Raw genomic sequence first — 25717 nt, 5'->3', positions numbered from 1 at the left:
CAGGCGGTGATACCGACGGCCAGAAGATCGGGGGACCTCCGGACCCATCGCCCTGTTCAGAAAACATACTTTATGATTTAGATTCATTATAATCACAGACAATAACGAGGAATACTGTACAATCTACGCTCTACATTTAAAATGTTTTCTAAAGGATAGTGAAAGGACAATTTCTCTTTCTGATTCTTGAACACTTTCTAACCAATCTTTCACAAATCAGAATCAGATCAGAATTACTTTTATTACATCTTATTGTACAAGTACACAAGAGTAAAATTGATTAGGCTTGGTTCCTAAAAAGCCACATAGTAGCAACAATACAAGATAAAGTATATAAAGATAAGTAAAAATGAAATATACAAAAATAAGTAGCAGCATAGATCACGATAATAAATAATAAAACAAAATAAAGTAAGTAATAATATAAACTAAGATAGTGGTAATAATTAATAATAAGTAATGAGGTGTAGTAAAGTCTAAAGTGTAGTGCAAAGTGTAAAGTCTTTACACTTTTCTGTTATAAATCCTAAAGATACTGTTTTCCTAATTTCTAGGTCAAAAAGTTTACATGATTCTCTGTAAGAGAATATACTTCAGAGTAGGTTGTTAAAAGCTTACCTGGATGATAAAATGAAAGAGATTCCTTTAAATTACAGAAATGGAAAATCTATTTTCTTGTTCTTCAATCCGTCGCTCGCCCATACCTCCCCTCTCTCCCTCTCTCTCTGGGACTGAACGGCGCACGGTCCCACGGTCCGAGCCCCGTTAACCAACTAATGACCCCCACCCCCCCCCCCTCTCTCCCCCCAATCACCCCCCTCTCTCCCCTCTCTTCCTCATCCCTCTCTCTCTCTCTCTCTTCCCCATCCCTCTCTCTCTCTCTCTCTCTTCCCCATCCCTCTCTCTCTCCCCATTCCTCTCTCTCTCTCCCCCATTCCTCCCCTCTCTCTCCCCCATTCCTCCCCTCTCTCTCCCCATTCCTCCCCTCTCTCTCTCTCCCCCATTCCTCCCCTCTCTCCCCCATTCCTCCCCTCTCTCTCCCCATCCCTCTCTCTCTCTCTCTCTCTCCCCCATTCCTCCCCTCTCTCTCTCCCCATCCCTCTCTCTCTCTCACCCATTCCTCCCCCAACTATAAGTTAGCTCTAATAGCTACGAGTATGATGGACATGTGGGCAGCATCATTCAGAGAGGAGAAGCTATTCCTTTCTCTGAACCTCCGCCCCCAGCCCTGTTTCCATGGTGCTGGCTGAGCTATGCCGTAGCATAGTTAGCAGTCGACAGCATGGATGAAAGCTTTTGTAAAGCCCCCCCCCCCTTTCACACCTCGCTATTTCACTTCATCTCTTCATTCTTTCAGTGGAAACAGGAAGACATCCCTCTGCTCATTCAACACAACTGCTAGTTGTGGTCAGAAGCTAACAGCTAGCTTGGTACAAATGGACTAATAGTGGAGTTTGGGTTAGCATTAGCGGTTTGGAGGCTGAGTTGGGGGTGAGTGGGTGAGTTAGGGGTTGCATTAAGGGGTGAGTTAGGGGATTAGCATAAGAGTATTATGGGCTGAGTTAGGGGGTGGGTAAGAGGGTTAGGGGGTGACTAAGGAGGTTAAAATGAAGGAGCAAGTTAAGGGGTGAGCATTACTGGGATGAGCAAGGTTGTTAGCATTCGATTAGTTTGATTTTAGTGTTAGGGGTGAGTTAGGGGGTAGCAATAAGAGGTGAGTTTTGTTAGCATTAGGGAAGAGTAAGGCTCGGTGAGTGAGGGGGTTAGCATTAGGAGTGAGTGAGGAGGTGAGTGAGGGGTTAGTATTGGGGGGTGAGTGAGGGGTTAGCATTAGAGGGTGAGTGAGGGGTTAGCATTAGGGGGTTAGCATTAGGGGGTGAGTGAGGGGTTAGCATTAGGGGGTGAGTGAGGGGGTTAGCATTAGGAGTGAGTGAGGAGGTGAGTGAGGGGTTAGCATTAGGGGGTGAGTGAGGGGGTGAGTGAGGGGTTAGCATTAGGGGGTGAGTGAGGGGGTGAGTGAGGGGTTAGCATTAGGGGGTGAGTGAGGGGTTAGCATTAGGGGGTGAGTGAGGGGTTAGCATTAGGGGGTGAGTGAGGGGTTAGCATTAGGGGGTGAGTGAGGGGGAGGAGTAGAGTGGAGAGGAGGCCCACCGAACTATCACAGATTACAGAACAAAGAGGCTTTCACACACACACACACACACACACACACACACACACACACACACACACACACACACACACACACACACACACACACACACACATTCTGGGTTCCAATTGCCTTGGGACTGCAATTCTAATGAGCACTCTCTCTCTCTCTCTCTCTCTCTCTCTCTCTGTCTGTCTCTCTTGTTCTCCATCTTGTCTCTCCCTCTTTTTTCTTCCTGTTGTCTCTTTTCTCTCTACCTCTCAATAATAATGCTTATATATAATACTTTACTTTATTGTTCTATACGTTACTATATAATACTATATGTAATACTTTACAGACACTCTGAATGAACAAGCTGTTCTCCAACCCGACGCGTTGCCATGGAAACCACTTGGGTTAGGCCACTGAAAGGCTGCAACAAAGGAGAGGGAGAGAGGGAGAGGGAGAGAGGGAGGTAGAGAGAGAGGGAGAGAGGGAGACAGACAGACAGACAAATCAATTAATTTAACAACCGATTAGCACAGTAAATGAATGCAAAGGATACAATTAAACAATTTATCAACAATCTGATTCCATTCCTAATAACCAATGATGTGTCTTCCAATATATAATATATAAATGTATTATGATTAAAATATTGTTTTGGAAGGACTATATGAAGCTATATATTGACTTGATTTATTCAATTTTCGCATGGCAAACCCCATCGCCTAGCAACGCCACCCTACAGGGCTACGGCGACGCAACAAGGACAAACCAAGTTGTACCCATGGACCCCCAAACAGGAGGCTCCGTTAGACACGATAGTCTTAGACCACTTATCTATATCATGTTTTAACCCTAAACTCAAGCATAATCAAACCTAACGTTTAACTCTGTTATGAGTTATAGTTCATCGTTTTAAAGGAGATACTACGGACCAGACGCGTTCTCACGGCAACGCTTCTGTCGCAAACACTAAGGTGTTGTGAAAGACGAGGTGGTGCCGTAAAATAGGAGGGTTTACGGCAACGAAAACGTGGGTCGTGTTGTCTCCAGGTAAGGTTTAAGTTAACTAGTCCATGTTAACATGTTGAATTAGTAAAGGTTTACTTTATCCAGTCTGTTGAATCGGGTTTGATGACCCGTATGGTCCGAAGAACCGCTCAGCTCCACTGTGACAGGAGACAGCGACCAGCAGGGGGGAAAGTTAGTGAGGGGTCAGTCAGGCACAATGCTGTACCTGGTGGGCCTGGGGCTCGGCGACGCAAAGGACATCACGGTGAAGGGCCTGGAGGTGGTGCGGCGCTGCGCGCGGGTCTACCTGGAAGCCTACACCTCTGTGCTGACCGTCGGGAAGGAGGCGCTGGTGAGCCTCTTCAAGTTGATATATAGTTTCATATAGTGGCACATTGATGTGTACTCGTAATATTCATATGTCACTGAACACACAGTACATGGATGTATAGTTGCAGTATTTATATATGTCTACATTCATAAATATTTGTATAGATTTCAAGTTTCAGATCTATTCAACTGTTCTGCATATTTCATGTAAACATTCGCGATCTCTATTTCAAAGTTCTTGTATTAACCAGTTTAGTAAGACTTATTACCAGGTTAGATTGTATTTACTAGATTAGATTTAACTAGGTTAAATAGAATATTAACTGTTAGACTGCATTAAGTTAACAAGATTAGTTAGACTATATGAACAAGGTCAGTTAGAATATGAACCAGGTCAGCTAGTTAACCTAATGGTTCTAAGGGGTGAGACACACATGTCTAACATACGCCCTGCAGGAGGAGTTCTACGGCCGGGAGCTGATCCTAGCAGACCGAGACCTGGTGGAGCTGGAGGCAGAGGAGATCCTGAAGGAGGCAGACACCAGCGATGTGGCCTTCCTGGTGGTGGGAGACCCCTTTGGGTGGGTACTAGTCCTGGTGGTGGGAGACCCCTTTGGGTGGGTACTAGTCCTGGTGGTGGGAGACCCCTTTGGTTGTAATACAGGTTAAACTGACTTATAATTACAATTAGGGGATTTAGCAGACGCTTTTATCCAAAGCGACTTACATGGGTTAATACACACATTGACCACCGACGGCAGAGCCGACCATGCAGGGCGACAGCCAGCTGGTCAGGAGCAGTGAGGGGGGGGGTGTCTCGCTCAGGGACACATCAACACTCAGCTAGGAGGAGCTGGGGATCAAACTAGTAACCTTTCGGTTACAAGACAACTGCTCTACCTCCGACCAACTTAACATAGACTGTATGTAATGCAGGTTTAACGGATTGAACATAGACGATGTAATACAGGTTATACCCTTCCTTCCCCCCACCTTAATGATGCTTCCTCCACCTTCCCTAACAACTAAACACCACCCTAATTTCCCCCACCTCCACTTAGTAGTGCTACTTTGAGTCGGGAGCAGTCCTGTGGTTTGGTATCTTCTGTTAGTATGTTTCGTCCATTGCAGTGATCATCGGGTGTGTCTTGCAGCGCCACCACCCACAGTGACCTGGTCCTGAGAGCAGTGCATGCTGGGATATCGTACCGTGTGGTGCACAACGCCTCCATCATGAACGCCGTGGGCTGCTGCGGCCTGCAGGTAAACGTTGTGTTGTTTTTATTCTGAACCGCCTTGGAGTCACCCTCAAAGCCTCATCACCCGGCCTGTTTCGCCTGTCAGCCGCTCTATTGTGAGGGGAGGCCCCAGCTGTCTCCAGAAGACCCCCCTGCTTTAGATGAGGGGTACTTCCTCTGTTTGGATGACCCAGCGATGGTTTACCCTCCCCCAGTTTAGATTAGCTAGTGTTAGATTACGCTTAGATTAGCTAGTGTTGGATTACGTTTAGATTAGCTAGTGTTAGATTACGTTTAGATTAGCTAGTGTTGGATTACGTTTAGATTAGCTAGTGTTGGATTACGTTTAGATTAGCTAGTGTTGGATTACGTTTAGATTAGCTAGTGTTAGACTACGTTTAGATTAGCTAGTGTTGGATTACGTTTAGATTAGCTAGTGTTGGATTACGTTTAGATTAGCTAGTGTTGGATTACGTTTAGATTAGCTAGTGTTAGATTACGTTTAGATTAGCTAGTGTTGGATTACGTTTAGATTAGCTAGTGTTGGATTACGTTTAGATTAGCTAGTGTTAGACTACGTTTAGATTAGCTAGTGTTGGATTACGTTTAGATTAGCTAGTGTTGGATTACGTTTAGATTAGCTAGTGTTGGATTACGTTTAGATTAGCTAGTGTTGGATTACGTTTAGATTAGCTAGTGTTAGATTACGTTTAGATTAGCTAGTGTTGGATTACCGTTTAGATTAGCTAGTGTTGGATTACCGTTTAGATTAGCTAGTGTTAGATTACGTTTAGATTAGCTAGTGTTAGATTACGTTTAGATTAGCTAGTGTTGGATTACGTTTAGATTAGCTAGTGTTGGATTACCGTTTAGATCAGATAGTGTTAGATTACGTTTCGATTATCTAGTGTTGGATTACGTTTCGATTAGCTAGTGTTAGATTACGTTTAGATAAACTAGTGTTAGATTACCGTTTAGATTAGCTACTGTTAGATTACCCCTCTGTTTAAGTAAAATAGTGTCAGCAAACACTTCTCTATGAATTTGTAACCCTTCCTCTATATCGAGTGTTGATGTCTTTGTATTAAGATTATCTGTTGGCATAATATTGGCTAGGGATAGCGTACCATTAGGTACTACTAGCCTGTATCTTTGTACTCTGAGCTAGTTTTAGCGTGCTATAAGCTTGTATCAGAGTTCAAGTGTGTTCTGTTAGCTACGGTTAGCTTGCTGATGAGCTAGTGTTGTCTGTTCAGCTGTACAGTTTTGGGGAAACGGTTTCCATCGTATTCTGGGACGACGACTGGAAACCAGAAAGTTTCTTCGATAAAATCAAGAAGAATCGCTCCATGGGACTGCACAGCCTCTGTCTGCTAGGTGAGACCAGTGGTTGGAACAGTGGATGTTACCAGTGGGGACCACTGCTGGACCTGTAGGTTCTAGATGAAGCCTTCTGGTCAGACGCCACAAGCAGCAGATGGATATCTTATGTGTGTACAGTATGTGTGCACTGTATGTGTATGTACTGTATGTATGTACCGTATGTGTGTATGTACTGTGTATGTATGTACAGTATGTGTGAATGCCTCTGTCTCCTACATATGAAGGTGTCATGTCTTTGTCTCCTAGATATCAAGGTGAAGGAGCAGTCCATAGAGAACCTGATGAGGTAAGATTGGCCACCCTAACTCTGTTTCCTGTTTGGTGCTACTCTGGCCCAGTGACTCCAGTGCCCCCTAGCTGTCATTTGATGAAGTGCAGGAACCCCACGGGATATTTATCGATTCACTGTGTGAGGTGGACTCTGGGACCTCCCCTGGTAAACTCTATGGTCCTCACTAGTTAGCCTTCTAGTTAGAACCAAATCTGGTTTAATACTGCTCTCAGATTAAACTATTGAGCATGGATTGTTGACTGATGTCAAGGATTTGGCATAAATTTAACCCTAACATCCACCTCTAATGGTCAAACTGGGGAATATATATATATATATATATATATATATATATATATATATATATATATATATATATATATATATATATATATATATGAAAAAGCTTGGGCCCCTAATTGTTGAGTTCAAAATAATTACGATTCTTTGCAAATGATTTGTTTCGCCCATCCCTGTACTGTATAAACACTTAACCCTAACCCTATGTCATAAATTAGTCTGTACAAACACTTAACCCTAACCCTATGCCATAAGTTAGTCCGTATAAACACTGACCCTATGTCATAAGTTAGTCCGTATAAACACTGACCCTATGTCATAAGTTAGTCCGTATAAACACTGACCCTATGTCATAAGTTAGTCCGTATAAACACTGACCCTATGTCATAAGTTAGTCCGTATAAACACTGACCCTATGTCATAAGTTAGTCCGTATAAACACTGACCCTATGTCATAAGTTAGTCCGTATAAACACTGACCCTATGTCATAAGTTAGTCCGTATAAACACTGACCCTATGTCATAAGTTAGTCCGTATAAACACTGACCCTATGTCATAAGTTAGTCCGTATAAACACTGACCCTATGTCATAAGTTAGTCTGTACAGCAGTCTCCCTGGGTCTAGACTCCAGGACCACTGATGGTTCCTGGTGTGGTCTTGGTCCTCCTGGAGGGTCTAGCCTCTCTGGGGAGGTCTTCTCCAGTCCTCATGCTCTCTTCCCCAGGGGGAGGAAGGTGTACGAGCCTCCCAGGTTCATGTCCGTGTCCCAGGCAGCCGGACAGCTGCTGGAGGTCATCCAGAGGAGGAGGGAGGAGGGGGAGGAGCTGGGTGAGTTCACACTGCCTACCCGGTTAGAGCCAGCCTGACCAGGTTAGGATTAGCTTTACCAGTTGAACCCTACCAGGCTGGGTTAGAGTTAGTGGCTGGTTAGAGGAAGGCGGGTTAGATGTTCTAACCAGCGCTGTCTCCACAGGGCTGACCGAGGACACGCTGTGTGTGGGCGTGGCCCGGGTGGGGGCGGAGGACCAGGTGATTCGCACCGCCACGCTACGTCAGCTGGGGTCATGTGACCTGGGGCCGCCGCTCCACTCGCTGGTCGTGACCGGACGCCTCCACCCACTGGAGGTCGACATGCTGCGACTGTCTGCTGCACCAGACGCACTCGCACACCTGGAGGTGGAGGACAGCTCCACCTCCTGACACCCGGAGGTGGAGCTGTCCTCCACCTCCGGGTGTCAGGAGGTGGAGGACAGCTCCACCTCCTGACACCCGGAGGTGGAGCTGTCCACCTCCTGACCCCTGAAGCTGTCCTCCACCTCCAGGTGTCAGGAGGTGGAGGACAGCTCCACCTCCAGACAGTCCATCAACAAGACCTCATGATGGAACGACCAATAAGAGCTATCTTTAATCCCGTCAAAGTTTAACTTGAATAAAAACATTCAGACAAATGCAGTAAAACTATTTATTATTGAAAAACATTCACTATTCACATGATTTGGCAAATAAAACAATGGAGTCCACATGTTACCGAGAGCCTCAGCAAGGAGACAGGAAGGCACTAAGGATGGACGGACAGAGCTCCTCCCCCTTGAGGGCAGAGCTCCTCCCCCCTGAGGGCAAAGTCCCCCCTCCTCCCGAGGGCCACGCAACTGAGCTGTCCTTCATAGTCTGTCCTGCAGTAACACTGCGTCGTCATTGGTCCGTGGGCTGGGGGAGGAGCCCTGCAGTAACACTGCGTCGTCATTGGTCCGTGGGCTGGGGGCGGAGCCCTGCAGTAACACTGCGTCGTCATTGGTCCTTGAAAGTTTGGATTGACACCGAGCGTCTACATGGCAGCAATGTCGATCTGGACGTAGAGCTGCCGAACGCCGACCTGGAGACCACAGCAGGTTAGGGTCACTAGTCAGGGTCACTAGTCAGGTTAGGGCCACTAGCCAGGTAAGGGTCACTAGTCAGGTTAGGGTCACTAGTCAGGTAAGGGCCACTAGCCGGGTTAGGGCCACTAGCCAGGTTAGGCTCACTAGCCAGGCTAGTGTCACTAGTCAGGTTAGGGTCACTAGTCAGGTTAGGGTCACTAGTCAGGTTAGGGTCATTAGCCAGGTTAGGGTCAATAGCCAGGTTAGGCTCACTAGTCCTGAAGACCACTAGTCAGGTTAGCATCACTAGTCTTCACTGTACCTCAATGTGTGAAGCAGTGTTTCCGCTAAAAGAAATTGTTGCCGGTCATGTGACCTGGAAGATTTCATTTTAACGTTTTTTTTTCTTTCGATATTTGGCAGCTGTGAAGCGTGCCGCTGCTGACTTAGAGTCAAATGTATCGAGAGTCTCTGCTGCTTGCAATGCGCATAAGCCTCGTGACTCTTCCTCCCCAAGGCGGCTTCGCTGAGCAGTCTTTATTAGAGCTTAGATCGGGCCCAGAAAATCAAGCCCGGCCCCAGCCCGTGCACGTTCTGTCTGAGCCCGGCCCGGCCCGACACATTCACTGTAATTATGAGCCCGAGCCCGATTTCAACCCGACATTTTTTTTAATACATGTGTAACTTTGAACACATTTGTTACTTAGGCCTACTCTGCTAAATATATATGTAAGGAATAATGAATAGAACGCCGGTCATTATCGGGAAAATAACCCGAACAGGACACCCTGAAGGGGCTTATTTTCAATAATGACCGGCGACGTTCTATACATTATCCCACTTATTACACGGCTACTTGCCAAAACAAAAAAAAATAAATTCACATGGTGTGTCTTTTTACAATTTAATCGTTAGCAGCATTCGTAGTGTTGATCAGCAGTGAAATAGTCCGCCAAAGACGTTGACGTCGCTTAGCAACCGAAGACGCCGGGGTTGACAAGTTACCGGACTACTTACAACCCATGCAAGTGAACGGAGCGTTCCACGGCATTGAGAAGACCCGTGTTATAAAGGCCTATAATATTTCTGTTCATGGCATATATTTCTCCTCAGATTAGGCCAATAAAGCAATTATTATTTTTTAAAAAACTCGATCAAAGGCCCGGAGTGGGTACCAGATTGACTCGGCTGCCAGATCGACTCGGGGTCCTGCGCTTACAGATGACGTATCGACACAAGCCAACGGACAAAACCCCGGAAGTGTCTGCGTGTGCGTCGCTGTTTTGATTGTTGGGAGCGCTGGAAATAAAGTGGATCGCCCCGTTCAGTGAATGGAGTTAACCGAGTCTTCTTTCATATATTACCCAAGTATAGGCAACAATAAAACGCTCGGTTACACATATATTTTTGTTTTCACATATGTTAAAGTAATTATCACCTACAAAACTAATCCTATATTGATGAAAGCCCCCCTCCCCTAACGTTTATTAGCTCACGTGAGCCATCAATCTAAAGCCACAAATATTATCTGATCAATGTTTGTACATTAGATTATTATTCATAGATTAAAAAACAAAAGGAGATCGTCAATACTTGGGAATAACATGGGAATGAATGAATTTAAAGGGGACATATCATACCACCAGGTGTGATTAGCCATAACAAGCAGGTTTGAAAATGTGCAGCATTGTGACATCACAGGTTGGCGTGTCCATCTATCCGTCACACATCTAGATGGACACGCCCACCTGTGATGTCACAATGCTGCACATTTTGAAAACGGCTTGTAATGGCTAATCACACTTACACCTGGTGGTATGATATGTCCCCTTTAAAAGACAGCGTCTACAGGAAGTGCGTCATTACTGCGCATCGAGAACCCTGAGTCGATCTGGCAGCCGAGTCAATCCGGTACCCACACCGGCCCGACCCGGCTCGAGGATAGTGGTGGGTAATATCGGTCAATCAAACCCCTCATTGTTTTACATGAATTGGCTAAACAAATGACCACTGTATCATATTTAAACACAATTCAAATTGTGCAGAGAGAATTATTTCCATTGGTCATTCTGACCGGAGACATTTAGAATTTTCGGTCCTCATTTTTTTCCGGTCAATGACCGGTAATTACCGGACAACAGAAACTCTGGTGTGAAGTTGTTGTGCGTTGCTATGGAGACCGGCTAGCTGTGAGAAGATGTTGTGCGTTGCTATGGAGACCGGCTACCTGTGTGAAGATGTTGTGCGTTGCTACAGAGACCGGCTACCTGTGTGAAGATGTTGTGCGTTGCTACAGAGACCAGCTACCTGTGTGAAGATGTTGTGCGTCTGGGTCTGGATCCAGCGGGCGTCGGCGTCTGGCGCCACGAGCAGCTTCAGCGTGCCGACGTACACGTCAGTACACAAGGTCCAGAAGTGGGGCTCCTGGATGTTGTACACACCCTGGAGCTGCTGCACCTGCACACACACACACACTTGGAATCTGGAGGACCACTAACATCTCATGCTAGATGATGATGTTTGTAAAATAAACATGTTGTTTATAAAGACTTGTGCGGGTGACTCACCCTCTGATAGCACTCTGGGAGGGCGTGGTCAAGAGGGGGCGGAGTCCTCTGCATCAGGATCCCAATCGATTCCCTTAGCAACGGCACCACGCTATAGTAGAGACAAAAGAATCCCTTAGCAACACACTACAGTAGAGAGGAGACTCCCTTAGCAACAGACTACAGTAGAGAGGAGACTCCCTTAGCAACAGACTACAGTAGAGAGGAGACTCCCTTAGCAACAGACTACAGTAGAGGAGACTCCCTTAGCAACAGACTACAGTAGAGAGGAGACTCCCTTAGCAACAGACTACAGTAGAGGAGACTCCCTTAGCAACAGACTACAGTAGAGAGGAGACTCCCTTAGCAACAGACTACAGTAGAGGAGACTCCCTTAGCAACAGACTACAGTAGAGAGGAGACTCCCTTAGCAACAGACTACAGTAGAGGAGACTCCCTTAGCAACAGACTACAGTAGAGGAGACTCCCTTAGCAACACACTACAGTAGAGAGGAGACTCCCTTAGCAACAGACTCCAGTAGAGAGGAGACTCCCTTAGCAACAGACTACAGTAGAGAGGAGACTCCCTTAGCAACAGACTACAGTAGAGGAGACTCCCTTAGCAACAGACTACAGTAGAGAGGAGACTCCCTTAGCAAAAGACTACAGTAGAGGAGACTCCCTTAGCAACAGACTACAGTAGAGAGGAGACTCCCTTAGCAACAGACTACAGTAGAGGAGACTCCCTTAGCAACAGACTACAGTAGAGGAGACTCCCTTAGCAACAGACTACAGTAGAGAGGAGACTCCCTTAGCAACAGACTACAGTAGAGGAGACTCCCTTAGCAACAGACTACAGTAGAGGAGACTCCCTTAGCAACACACTACAGTAGAGAGGAGACTCCCTTAGCAACAGACTCCAGTAGAGAGGAGACTCCCTTAGCAACAGACTACAGTAGAGAGGAGACTCCCTTAGCAACAGACTACAGTAGAGGAGACTCCCTTAGCAACAGACTACAGTAGAGAGGAGACTCCCCTAGCAACAGACTCCAGTAGAGAGGAGACTCCCTTAGCAACAGACTACAGTAGAGAGGAGACTCGCTTAGCAACAGACTACAGTAGAGAGGAGACTCCCTTAGCAACAGACTACAGTAGAGAGGAGACTCCCTTAGCAACAGACTACAATAGAGAGGAGACTCCCCTAGCAACACACTACAGTAGAGAGATTCCCTTAGCAACAGACTCCAGTAGAGAGGAGACTCCCTTAGCAACAGACTACAGTAGAGAGGAGACTCCCTTAGCAACAGACTACAGTAGAGAGGAGACTCCCTTAGCAACAGACTACAGTAGAGAGGAGACTCCCTTAGCAACAGACTACAGTAGAGAGGAGACTCCCTTAGCAACAGACTACAGTAGAGAGGAGACTCCCTTAGCAACAGACTACAGTAGAGAGGAGACTCCCTTAGCAACATACTACAGTAGAGGAGACTCTCTTAGCAACAGACTACAGTAGAGAGGAGACTCCCTTAGCAACAGACTACAGTAGAGAGGAGACTCCCTTAGCAACAGACTACAGTAGAGGAGACTCCCTTAGCAACAGACTACAGTAGACGGACCTGACTCCTATGAGGAGGGAGATGAGCATGGAGCAGATGGGATCAGCGATCATCAGATCGTACTTCTGCATCAGCAGAGCGGAGATGATGACTCCAACACTGCCCAGCGTGTCCGCCACGATATGCAGGAACACTCCTGTCAACCAATCACAGGCCACAAGTCAGATGTATACCAACAACATCAGGCAATAACAGGCCAGTCAGAGAGACGCGACGCAAACACTGCATTGTATTGTTTACCTTGTAGGATCTGTTTACTGGAACCTTTTCCTGGTAGGAATTTATCTAGAACAAAAACATTGTTAAGAGTTAACAAGCAAGAGTACAAGAACTAACCATGAATTACACAGATTGCACAGCACTGGATTATCAGATGTTCCTGCGGCCTAGAGCTAACCAGCCTCACCCTGACTGTAGAGGGCCTGGTCCTGGTGGCCGTGTCCTCCGTGGCCGTGTCCTCCGTGGCCGTGTCCTCCGTGGCTGTGTCCGTGTCCTCCGTGGCTGTGTCCGTGTCCTCCGTGGCTGTCCGTGTGGCTGTCCTTGTGGTTTGCATTTCCATTAAACAGAGAGTGGCTGTGCCCGTGTCCCCCTGGAGACAGAGAGCTGTCAGTACGCGTTTTACCAGTGTTGTAGTACTAGTAACTAGTATCCTAACTAGTAACCTAACCAGGGGAGTGTAGCACTAGTAACCAGTAACCTAACCAGGGGAGTGTAGTACTAGTAACTCGTTTCCTAAACATGGGAGTGTAGTACTAGTAACCAGTAACCTAACCAGGGGAGTGTACTACTAGTAACCAGTAACCTAACCAGGGGAGTGTAGTACTAGTAACTTGTTTCCTAAACATGGGAGTGTAGTACTAGTAACCAGTAACCTAACCAGGGGAGTGTAGTACTAGTAACTAGTATCCTAACCGTCATCTCCGTGGGAGTGGCCGTGACCTCCATGTTGGAAGACGAAGATTCCCACCAGATTGACCAGCAGGCCGGCCACAGAAACAGGAAGTAGGCGGTCGTGGTGGACGTCCGGTGGCTCCAGTGCCCTCTGGGAGAAAAGGAAAGTTAGCTAGGCTAGGCTAACTACCATAGAAGCAGACAATAAGCAGGCGCTAGGCTAACTACCATAGAAGCAGACAGTAAGCAGGTGCTAGGCTAACTACCATAGAAGCAGACAGTAAGCAGGCGCTAGGCTAACTACCATAGAAGCAGACAGTAAGCAGGCACTAGGCTAACTACCATAGAAGCAGACAGTAAGCAGGCGCTAGGCTAACTACCATAGAAGCAGACAGTAAGCAGGCGCTAGGCTAACTACCATAGAAGCAGACAGTAAGCAGGCGCTAGGCTAACTACCATACAAGCAGACAGTAAGCAGGCGCTAGGCTAACTACCATGGAAGCAGACAGTAAGCAGGCGCTAGGCTAACTACCATAGAAGCAGACAGTAAGCAGGCGCTAGGCTAACTACCATGGAAGCAGACAGTAAGCAGGCGCTACGCTAACTACCATGGAGGCAGGCGCTAGGCTAACTACCCAAAAGAAAACAATATAACAATTCAAAACCCCACCACTAGAGGGCGAAGGTTGGACCGTAACTTTAAACTGAAGGCTATGTTGATATTAACGCTGGTCTCAGCTCCCTAAAGCTACGGTGATATTAACGCTGGTCTCAGCTCCCTAAAGCTACGGTGATATTAACGCTGGTCTCAGCTCCCTAAAGCTATGGTGACATTAACGCTGGTCTCAGCTCCCTAAAGCTACGGTGATATTAACGCTGGTCTCAGCTCCCTAAAGCTACAGTGATATTAACGCTGGTCTCAGCTCCCTAAAGCTACGGTGATATTAACGCTGGTCTTAGGTCCCTAAAGCTACGGTGATATTAACGCTGGTCTCACCTCCACTCCCTCAGAGAAGATGAAGAAGGCTGTGAAGATGAGGAAGAGGCCATTGACGAAGCCTGCGAGCACCTCTGCTCTGACATATCTGAAAATAATAAGTTAATATTAAATTAATCTTAACAATGTTCAGATATGTTGGAGGTTAATGTGAGCTGGAGAGAGAGACACTCAGTTTAACTAAAGACGAATACACATAAATATAATATGAAAGTAATAATACATGGTGCCTTAAAGGTGGCGCATCAGAGTAATAATACATGGAGCCTTAAAGGTGTTGAATGAGAGTAATAATACATGGTGCCTTAAAGGTGGAGAATGAGAGTAATAATACATGGTACCTTAAAGGTGGAGAATGAGAGTAATAATACATTGCACCTTAAAGGTGGAGTATATGAGTAATAATACATGGTACCTCAAAGGTGGAGCATGAGAGTAATAACACCGTGAACCCTCTAAAACACCAGGAGGGTGATTAAAGGTTGAGTATGTGACTTCCAGTAGACTAGAATCCATTTCAAATGAGACAGGATGATAATGATGAGATGATGATAATGATAATAATTACCCATAGGAGAAGGAGTCATTACACCTCCACCGGGAGATGACGGAAGCAGCCAGCCCGGCAAGCAGGGCGGTACAGTCAAAGAACATATGGAACGAGTCCGAGATCAGCCCTAGACTAACGACAAAATACTACAATTAACCTAACAAATAGCACATTAAATACTGCCATTAACCCTTAACTAATGACACAAAATACTACTTAGAACGTAATAAAATACTAATATACATAGATATATATATAGTAGCCTATTTCGTAGCCTATATATCTAGGCGTTAAGTAGCCTGGTTAGCAACCTATGCATCTAGTAATAAAGGGTTCTATCGTTGTATGTATTTAGCAGCCTGTATATCTAGTGAGGTTTGATATTTAGCAGCCTGTATATCTAGTGAGGTTTGATATTTAGAAGCCTGTATATTTAGTGAGGTTTGACATTTAGCAGCCTGTATATCTAGTGAGGTTTGATATTTAGCAGCTTGTATATCTAGTGAGGTTTGATATTTAGCAGCCTGTATATCTAGTGAGGTTTGATATTTAGCAACCTGTGTATCTAGTGAGGTTCGATATTTAGCAGCCTGTATATCTAGTGAGGTTTGATATTTAGCAGCCTGTATACCTAGTGAGGTTTGATATTTAGCAGCCTGTATATCTTGTGAGGTTTGATATTTAGCAGCCTGTATATCTAGTGAGGTTTGATATTTAGCAGCCTGTATATCTTGTGAGGTTTGATATTTAGCAGCCTGTATATCTAGTGAGGTTTGATATTTAGCAGCCTGTATATCTAGTGAGGTTTGATATTTAGCAGCCTGTATATCTAGTGTGGTTTGATATTTAGCAGCCTGTATATCTAGTGAGGTTTGATATTTAGCAGCCTGTATATCTAGTGAGGTTTGATATTTAGCAGCCTGTATATCTAGTGAGGTTTGATATTTAGCAGCCTGTATATCTTGTGAGGTTTGATATTTAGCAGCCTGTATATCTAGTGAGGTTTGATATTTAGAAGCCTGTATATTTAGTGAGGTTTGATATTTAGCAGCCTGTATATCTAGTGAGGTTTGATATTTAGCAGTCTGTATATCTAGTGAGGTTTGATATTTAGCAGCCTGTATATCTAGTGAGGTTTGATATTTAGCAACCTGTATATCTAGTGAGGTTCGATATTTAGCAGCCTGTATATCTAGTGAGGTTTGATATTTAGCAGCCTGTATACCTAGTGAGGTTTGATATTTAGCAGCCTGTATATCTTGAGGTTTGATATTTAGCAGCCTGTATATCTAGTGAGGTTTGATATTTAGCAGCCTGTATATCTTGTGAGGTTTGATATTTAGCAGCCTGTATATCTAGTGAGGTTTGATATTTAGCAGCCTGTATATCTAGTGAGGTTTGATATTTAGCAGCCTGTATATCTAGTGAGGTTTGATATTTAGCAGCCTGTATATCTAGTGAGGTTTGATATTTAGCAGCCTGTATATCTAGTGAGGTTTGATATTTAGCAGCCTGTATATCTTGTGAGGTTTGATATTTAGCAGCCTGTATATCTAGTGAGGTTTGATATTTAGCAGCCTGTATATCTTGTGAGGTTTGATATTTAGTAGCCTGTATATCTAGTGAGGTTTGATATTTAGTAGCCTGTATATCTAGTGAGGTTTGATATTTAGCAGCCTGTATATCTAGTGAGGTTTGATATTTAGCAGCCTGTATATCTAGTGAGGTTTGATATTTAGCAGCCTGTATATCTTGTGAGGTTTGATATTTAGCAGCCTGTATATCTAGTGAGGTTTGATATTTAGCAGCCTGTATATCTAGTGAGGTTTGATATTTAGCAGCCTGTATATCTAGTGAGGTTTGATATTTAGCAGCCTGTATATCTAGTGAGGTTTGATATTTAGCAGCCTGTATATCTAGTGAGGTTTGATATTTAGCAGCCTGTATATCTAGTGAGGTTTGATATTTAGCAACCTGTATATCTAGTGAGGTTTGATATTTACCAGCCTGTATATCTAGTGATGTTTGATATTTAGCAGCCTGTATATCTAGTGAGGTTTGATATTTAGCAGCCTGTATATCTAGTGAGGTTTGATATTTAGCAGCCTGTATATATAGTGAGGTTTGAAGGTTAGATGGAAATTGCACATCCTGGAGCTGCTCTGAGTTAACCTTTACGTCCCTCTAGCGTGTCTCTCTATAGGTATAGATCTATTGAGATATATATATAATAATATATATATATATAGATATACCTGTTGCTCCAGATCCCGTAGGATATAGATCTATAGATATAGATATACCTGTTGTTCCAGATCCCGTAGGATATAGATCTATATAGATATATACCTGTTGCTCCAGATCCCGTAGGATATAGTTCTATAGATATAGATATACCTGTTGCTCCAGATCCCGTAGGCTATAGATCTATATATATATAGATATACCTGTTGCTCCAGATCCCATAGGATATAGGTCTATAGATATACCTGTTGCTCCAGATCCCGTAGGCTATAGATCTATATAGATATACCTGTTGCTCCAGATCCCGTAGGATATAGGTCTATAGATATAGATATACCTGTTGCTCCAGATCCCGTAGGCTATAGATCTATATATATATAGATATACCTGTTGCTCCAGATCCCGTAAGATAACTCCACGAATGCGAAGGAGAGGTTGAGGAGGAGGAAGAAGAAGAGGTTCCTGGAGGTTTGGTCTGAGAGGATCGCTCTACAAGAGAAGATATGAGACTCACTAAAGGTGGTTTAATGAGGTAAGGGTAATCTAATGTTATAGATACATAATGTTAATATAATAAAAGTATAATGCTACTTAACCTTTGGTCTTGGCCAGCAGGTTGAGTTTGGCATAAGGCTCAGAGTGTGAGGTGGTTTAATAAGGTAAAAGGGTTATCTTATATATATATATATATATATATATATATATATATATATATATATATATATATATATATATATATATATATATATATAATATGATATAATGTTATATAATATGTATGATAATAGAAAAGTATTACCTGAACCTTCCTGAGGTCTTGGCCAGCAGGTTGAGTTTGACTTAAGGCTCAGTGTCTGAGGTGGTTTAATAAGGTAACATTATATAGTATGTAGTAATATAAAGTGTATAATAATAAGATAATGTTAATATGTGTATAATAATATAATATTATATAGAGTAGTATAGAGTATTACCTGAACCATCCTGAGGTCTTGGCCAGCAGGTTGAGTTTGGCGGGTTTGTACTCGTCGTCTTTAGCGGATAAAGGCAACATGTCCCCACTAAACTAACTAACACGAACTAGACCTAACTAACCCTAACTAAACTAGACAACGTTAACATTAAACTAATAATTACTATTAGTTTAAAACCTAGAACACGTCAGCGCTTTAACTCCTTCAGCGCGAGATACACCGGAACTTCCGCGAGGAGAACTTCCTTTCAAAATAAAACCCCACAAACCCGGTCCAGGGGAGCAGACGTCACGTCCGGTCTCACTTCTTGTTTAAAGGCACGTTCACGGTCCGGGGGCCTCTACGAATGGTCAAATCTCTTAACCTTTATGCCTCGTTTCCTTAACCTTTGTGGAAAACGCCATGGGTCAAGGACTGATGAAAAGGTGCTTCCTTTCGAACATAGGAAAAGACAGAACTGTTTAAAATGAATTCGACTTCCTAACCGACGTCATTGCGCGACGGCGGGTATTGCCGACCTCTAGCGTCTTTAGTGGGAAACTACAATTTTCCGAAGATTTACTAAAACAAGCTCTCTCTGATCCATGCATTCTTGTCGAATTGATTTCAATCAGGTTATCGCCAACAGTGTGAATAATTTAGATCGGACTTGGACAACGGGAATATTTAGGCCACTTGAATTCCAATTCACATGTGAAAAAAAAAGAGGCTAACCTTATGTTGATGTTGAAATTAACTGCCCCCAGTATGTCTTTCTTAAATGTGAAGTTGGCATTTTCTTTTCTTATGGTGTATTTTTTGTGTTTACTAACCAGCAATAAATGAATTAATTTATATTCAAATAATTATGGTTCTGGAATTGGTATACATTATTATCAATTATATTATTAAAAGAGAATACAATTGATAATATAATTTCCATTCTCTTTTCTCCATAGGAAATTTCCTTCCCTATGGAGATCACCCGGAAGTGCTTGGAGGAAAGGTGGTTCGAATTCTAAAAATGATAAGGAAAGGAGCCTCGATGCTTCATTTAACTCTCCTTAAGCATATGTTACTCTTGACTGAGCAACCTTTACGAAAGGAAAGGAGAAAGTGGTATCCCATAATCCATTACGGCGGCAATATTTAAAGCAACATGCCAGCTACGAAGAGTACTGACTCCATGCGAAGACGAATGAGAGACGCGGGAAGGCTGAAGAAGAGAAGAAAATACAATTGATAATAATGGACAGGGGCGGAGCCAGACTTTGTGTACATCCGGGGCTTAGTCCTGAGGGGGCCCGGGGGTCCTCCCCAAGAAAATGTTGAATTTCTAAGATGCGATTTCCTGCGTTCTAGTCCATCTAGTCTCCGTCCATCCTAAATCCCTTCTAATTCATATCCTATATTTTCAGTTGGAGGGCCTGCTCAAGACTATAAAATGGAACTTATCTATTGACTTCTAGAGATTTGAGATTCGTAGAGGCCCCTGGTGATAACGAGATGGTTCGCCAGTGATGACGCTCACGCGTGTTCCCGACAGCGACCGTTCATGTGCACTGCATTAGGAATCTTAAAGTTCTTCATAGCAGGTTTTTTTTATCCGATAACAAAAAGTCAGAACTAAACAGAACTTAGTAGTATCAGTTTCAAGTTTGAACGCCTTTATTTCCTTGTAGCCTATCACCTACTATCCTTTTGCTTTCATTTATGAGAAGCACATTGTATTGCCACTGTATGGAAGGCAACACTCGCCCTCATCAAGAGCTGGTTTACCAGTGTTCATGCGCGTCACTAGTAAACCATACGTCACCAACTGGGCAACTCTGTTATCAAAATTTGGCCCCAGTTGCCGAACGGAAGTAGAATCATAAGAGCGTCATGAGGTGTCCTTCACGAGAACTTTCCGACGTCGCGAAAATGTTTTCCCCATAATTTCCAGCGATGTGAACGCGCCATAAACCCCAAAATAGTATTGTGGGCAGGGTTGGAGTTTCGGCTGCGGCCTGCGGGAAGGCGGGCCTGGACGTCCAGCCCCGCCTTCCCGCAGGCCACAGCCGTTACCTTCTAGAGCGGACACTCATTCTGAATATTATTACTACTATTATTAGATATTAGATATTATTATTATTAGTGTGGCTGCAAAGCAAGCCACATTATTGTAAATTTGTGTCTTATTATTCTTCCCCCTATTTTGCGACATTATCTAATTGCGCTACTACTATTAAAGGTTGTATCAGCGATTCTAGGCTGAAACATAAATGATCATCTGATCTTTCCTCACGATCCGCTAGCTGCCCGCCCCATAAGCAGGCCGTCAAAAAAAAGCGTCTCTGTAGGCCGTCTACGCTCCGAGATCGTACACAAAAACAAAACGTACTACCGGCCGCTCAAAACCAAAATAAATAGTATTCCAACCAGTAACCGACAAGGGGTGTGGGGTTTTGCGCTGCGTTCATGATCGTTTTTTTCTGGATGCACGAAACACGTAAGGGGGGGGCGAGCTGGCTCTGTTTGTTCGGGATCTCTCTTCAAATACCGAAATAATTGACGTCACCCAACATCGCTGATACAACCTTTAATATTTAATATGAAAATTGAATGTGGAAAAACCCTAAAATCAACTACTCCCAACCTGAACACCCTAGAGTTGACAAATTAAATGCGCACATCTAGACCGGAAGTAAGGAGGTCTCCAAAAAGTTTGGTACCGTGTGACCACAGGGGGCGCTATCACTCAAACCTATACGGCTGTGATCACAGGGGGCGCTATCACTCAAACCTATACAGCTGTGACCACAGGGGGCAATATAACTCCTGGTCAAACCTGTACGGGCTGTGACCACAGAGGGCGCTATAACTCCTGGTCAAACCTATACAGCTGTGACCACAGGGGGCAATATAACTCCTGGTCAAACCTGTACGGGCTGTGACCACAGAGGGCGCTATAACTCCTGGTCAAACCTATACAGCTGTGACCACAGAAGGCGCTATAACTCCTGGTCAAACCTGTACGGGCTGTGACCACAGAGGGCGCTATAACTCCTGGTCAAACCTATAGAGTGGCGAAGTCACGCCTCTTCCGGTAGAGCCCATGGGACCTATGAGAAATAAAAAAATATATGAATGGGCTTCAATGGAGAGAAAGTAATTATTTTCTGGTCCCAGTCTTTATATGCCCTGGATTACACATATGTTGTTTGTGGATTTAAATGATATTTTTTCATGCATAGAAAACTAAACATTTTCGCGAAGCAGTTTGACAATGTTAGGTTTTTTCCAAGGGGAGGATAAAACCATCGAAAGAGGTGAAAACCATTATAAGTCGGGGTATGTGGAGAGTTTCAGTTATACCGATGGGGAGATTGTCGGTCTTGTCCACGCCAGTCGCAGGGAGCGTAACGGCACACTCGAGACATGTAGTCTTTCTCATTGTGTTTTCTCTACAGCCAATTGCACATTAAACGGTCAAACTCTTGACATGAAAAATGATCATTTAAATCTATATAAAACGTTTTGGCCGGGTTTTTGGTTGATTGGGCAATATGAAAGCTGAGACTCAAAGGAGTCCGACGGTATAAGCCTCATCATCTTGTGAGCTTATATCGATGAACTAGTGAAGGAATAACGTCAACATACCTGTCCAAGTTACTACCGCACATACACACGCACGACTCTTCAAACCCCTTCACTTGATTTAGGCCATTTAAACGGTGTGGCTTTACTCAAAAATATTTTCAACCTCACTTTGAACTAAAGCCCTCACCGCATTTTCTGCAGGCAATGCATTTTCTAGTATTAATATTAATATGAATATAACGTATAGGCATATCATATACAGTAAATCAGAACAAAATGAGACAGGATGTATTATATCGTATACCATATACAGTCAATCACTACATAAGAGTGGATGTATTATTATATAACGTATATCATATATAGTCAATCAGTATACTACATAAGAGAGGATAATGATAACTTTACCTAAAGAAAGGCAAAACAATATTGAAATGAACGGCAGCATAATTTGAAATGTTCCAGTGAGTGGTCTGGGTTCGGGTCCAGTGGTCTGGGTTCGGGTATACTGCAGTCCGTTTATAAACCCTTCCTACCCTTCTACACACACACATACCGGTAATTACACAATGTGAACACACATACACACACACTGCTGTATCTCAGCGGAAGTCTTTAGTTTTTACCCTTTAATTCTTAATTCTGAACACGTGGTTTATTGGGTGATTGAGAACCTCTTGTGGTCGACAGCGTCCCCTACATATAAACAATGATTACATGGGTGATTGAGAACCTCTTGTGGTCGACAGCGTCCCCTACATATAAACAATGATTACATCTGTCACTCTCATTATTGCATTATTAAGAAGATGCTGCGTTATGAAAGTTACAGACTTATTATAGTTGAGCTACAGACTTATAATAGTTGAGTTACAGACTTATTATAGTTGAGTTACAGACTTTTTATTGTTAAGTTACAGACTTATTATAGCTGAGTTACAGACTTATTATCGTTGAACTACAGACTTATTATCTTTGAGCTACAGTTATTATCATTGAGCTACAGAGTTAATATCTTTGAGTGACAGACTTATTATTGTGTGATTATAGTGATCGGTTTTAAGCATTATTGTTAGCATTTAGCTTCTACCAGAAGTACACCTGTTATGTAGGAAGCACCTAGCCTCTATGGGACCCCATACACAGACAGCCGATAGATAACAATCATATATTCATTCAAAAGCCTGGTGGCACATCCCGACAGTATCTTTATTGCGGCGGGGGATTTTATTCATGCCTACTTAAAGTCTGTACTTCACTCTTTCGACCGTAATGTGAAATGTGCCACCAGAGGGAGCAACACACTTGATCAGGTTTATACCAACATAGCCCATGCATACAGAACCCAGGCGTACCCCCACCTAGGTCTCTCAGATCATGTTTCGCTCCTCCTGCACCCCTGGCACACACCCAATTCAGAGCCAGTAGGCCCGAAGTCAGGTCTGTCAGGATGTGGCCCGAGGACGCCATCCCTAGGCCCCAGGACTGCTCCAGCTCCACAGACTGGGAAATGTTCAGTGGACTGGGAGGGTTGACACATAGCTCTCTGAATAATTCTCTTGTCTCAGTCCCTGACTACATCATTTTCTGTGTGGATATTGTTACATCCTGGAAGCAGATCCGTGTCTTCCCAAACGTTAAACCCGGGAGGACACCAAAAGTAAAATCATTACTACTAGCCAGGAATGCAGCGTACAGAACCGATGACACCAATGCATACAGCGCGGCGAGATCCGACCTGAAGAAAGGCATCAGATCTGCCAAGCTAGCATACAAGACCCGCATTGAAGCACAGTTCAACAGCGCCTCATGCCCCCGGCAGGTATGGGAGGGCGTCAGGGCAATAATGGACTACAAGGGAAGAACATCCCCCCTGTCAACAGCAGCGCCCCCTAGTGGAGGAGTTAAACATCTTTAATGCACGTTTTGACAGGAACAACAAGGACCTGGTGTCGCCCCCTCTCCCCTCTGACGGCTCCACCCTAGTCCTGAGCACTGATGAGGTCAGACTCAGCCTACGCAACTTCAACATCCGGAAGGCGGCAGGCCCAGATGGAGTCCAGGGATGGGTGCTCATGGACTGTGCGGCTGAACTAGCTCCAGTTCTCACCACCATCTTTGACCTGTCTTTGGCCTCATCCTGGGTCCCACAATGTCTCAAGGCAGCAACAATAGACCCGGTTCCCAAGAAACCAAATGTTGCAGGTCTCAACAACTACAGGCCTGTAGCACTCACCCCTATCGTCACAAAATGATTTGAGAAACTGGTCATGAAACACATTAAAGCCTCCATACCGCCATCATTAGATCATAATCAGTTTGCTTACCAGAAGAACAGGTCAACAGAGGATGCCATTGCCATTGTGTTACACACTCTACTAGAACATCTTGAGCACAGGAACACAAATGGGACACTCCTTTTTGTTGACTTTACTTTAGCCTTCAACACTATCCTGCCAAACAAGCTACACAGCAAACTACACAAACTTGGCCTGAACACCACATTATGCAACTGGATTTTGGACTTTCTAAAACACCGCACACAACATGTCAGGATTGGCAAGCAGGTCTCCCCCACCCTGCCCATGAACACCGGGGCCCCTCAGGGTTGCGTGCTCAGTCCACTTCTCTACACTCTTTTCACTCACGACCGCTGCTCCTCTTCTCCATCTAGCCCTCATAGTGGAATTTGCTGACGACACAACAGTACTTGGCCTCATCACAGGAAACCATGAGACCTCATACAGGAGGGAGGCTGAGAGACTGGTGAGTGGAGTGGTGCGGTGATCACAACCTGGTTCTCAACACCACCGACCAAGGAAGTGAGCATTGATTTCCGCAGGGCCAGACACCTCAGCCACTCTCCACTCCTAATCGGAGGGGAGGAGGTAGAGAGGGCGTCCAACTTCAAGTTTCTGGGCGTGACTGTGGCCGACGACCTGTCCTGGAGGACCAACATCACCTCTGCCGTAGGTAAGGCACAACAACGCCTCTTCTACCTGCGGAAACTTAAAAGGGCAAAACTTCCACAGGGACTGATGGTTAACTTCTACCACTGCGCAGTAGAGAGTCTACTCATCTACGGACTACTGGTGTGGTTCTCCAGCTGCACCAGGGCAGAAAAGGAGGCCCTCCACAGAGGGGTCAAGGCTGCGGGGAGGATCATTGGGAAGAGCCTCCCAGAGATCTCCACAGTCCACCTCCCGCTGCCTACGCCGGGTGAACAACATCCTACAGGACCCGTTCCACCCAGCGCACCGTCTCTTCCATCAACTACCCTCTGGACGAAGATACCGTTCCATCCGCTCCAGGACCAACAGACTGACCAACAGCCTCTATCCGCAGGCTGTCAGACAGCTGAACGAACAACCCGCCCCCACTCAATAACTGTGAACTGGACTGCATTGCTGCACTGTACACTATTTTCCATTTATTGCAGGACTCACACATTGTAGCTATAACTGGACCATTGACATTTCAACTGCACTAGCACTATTGCACATTTGGGTTATTGTTATTGTTATTTATTATTAATATATTTATATACTATAGCATATGGGGGATCTATCTTTATAGTGGGTTATTTATGCTATCAGGTACTTGTATGCCAGTGGTGGTGGTGATGCTCTAAACATAATTTCGTTGGTAACTGTTGAACAAGGACACTAAAAAATCTAATCTAATCGATTCATAATTTTAGCGCAAGTGAAACAAGAAATACTCTAAGCGTTTATGCTCAACATTGTGCTTCTAGGTTAAATATTGTCAACATCTGCAATTGTTAGCACGCTCTAGCCTCAACGTCAA

At 44.4% G+C, this 25717-nt stretch overlaps 2 protein-coding genes across 3 annotated transcripts; one reads left to right on the top strand and one right to left on the bottom strand.

Moving 5' to 3' along the window:
- Positions 1-3166: 3166 nt before the first annotated feature.
- On the top strand, positions 3167-7875 carry dph5 (diphthamide biosynthesis 5; the record flags this gene model as incomplete). The annotated part of the gene is made up of 7 exons (XM_079739395.1): positions 3167-3503; positions 3938-4062; positions 4636-4744; positions 5976-6096; positions 6349-6388; positions 7400-7503; positions 7649-7875. Exons 1-7 carry the CDS (start codon positions 3369-3371, stop codon positions 7873-7875), a joined length of 861 nt encoding a protein of 286 aa, XP_079595521.1. The 5' UTR covers positions 3167-3368.
- A 261-nt stretch (positions 7876-8136) lies between these two features.
- Positions 8137-18672, bottom strand: slc30a7 (solute carrier family 30 member 7). Of its 2 annotated transcripts, XM_079739095.1 has the most exons (11): positions 18350-18672; positions 17763-17864; positions 15150-15263; positions 14582-14669; positions 13606-13735; positions 13100-13282; positions 12934-12978; positions 12694-12829; positions 11099-11189; positions 10839-10988; positions 8137-8548 (listed from the first exon to the last, which is right to left on the bottom strand). In XM_079739095.1, the coding sequence occupies exons 1-11, from the start codon at positions 18427-18429 to the stop codon at positions 8501-8503; spliced, it is 1167 nt and encodes a 388-aa protein (XP_079595221.1). In that variant the 5' UTR covers positions 18430-18672; the 3' UTR covers positions 8137-8500. The 2 variants fall into 2 exon arrangements, with proteins under 2 accessions (XP_079595221.1, XP_079595222.1); XM_079739096.1 differs by lacking the exon at positions 18350-18672 and having other exon boundaries at positions 15150-15258.
- Positions 18673-25717: the final 7045 nt, after the last annotated feature.

The sequence above is a fragment of the Pollachius pollachius genome, assembly GCF_949987615.1.
Source record: "Pollachius pollachius genome assembly, chromosome: 7".
Taxonomy (NCBI): Eukaryota; Metazoa; Chordata; class Actinopteri; order Gadiformes; family Gadidae; genus Pollachius; species Pollachius pollachius.
Note: the sequence above shows the minus strand (reverse complement) of the source record. Positions and strands in the feature narration are given on the sequence as shown.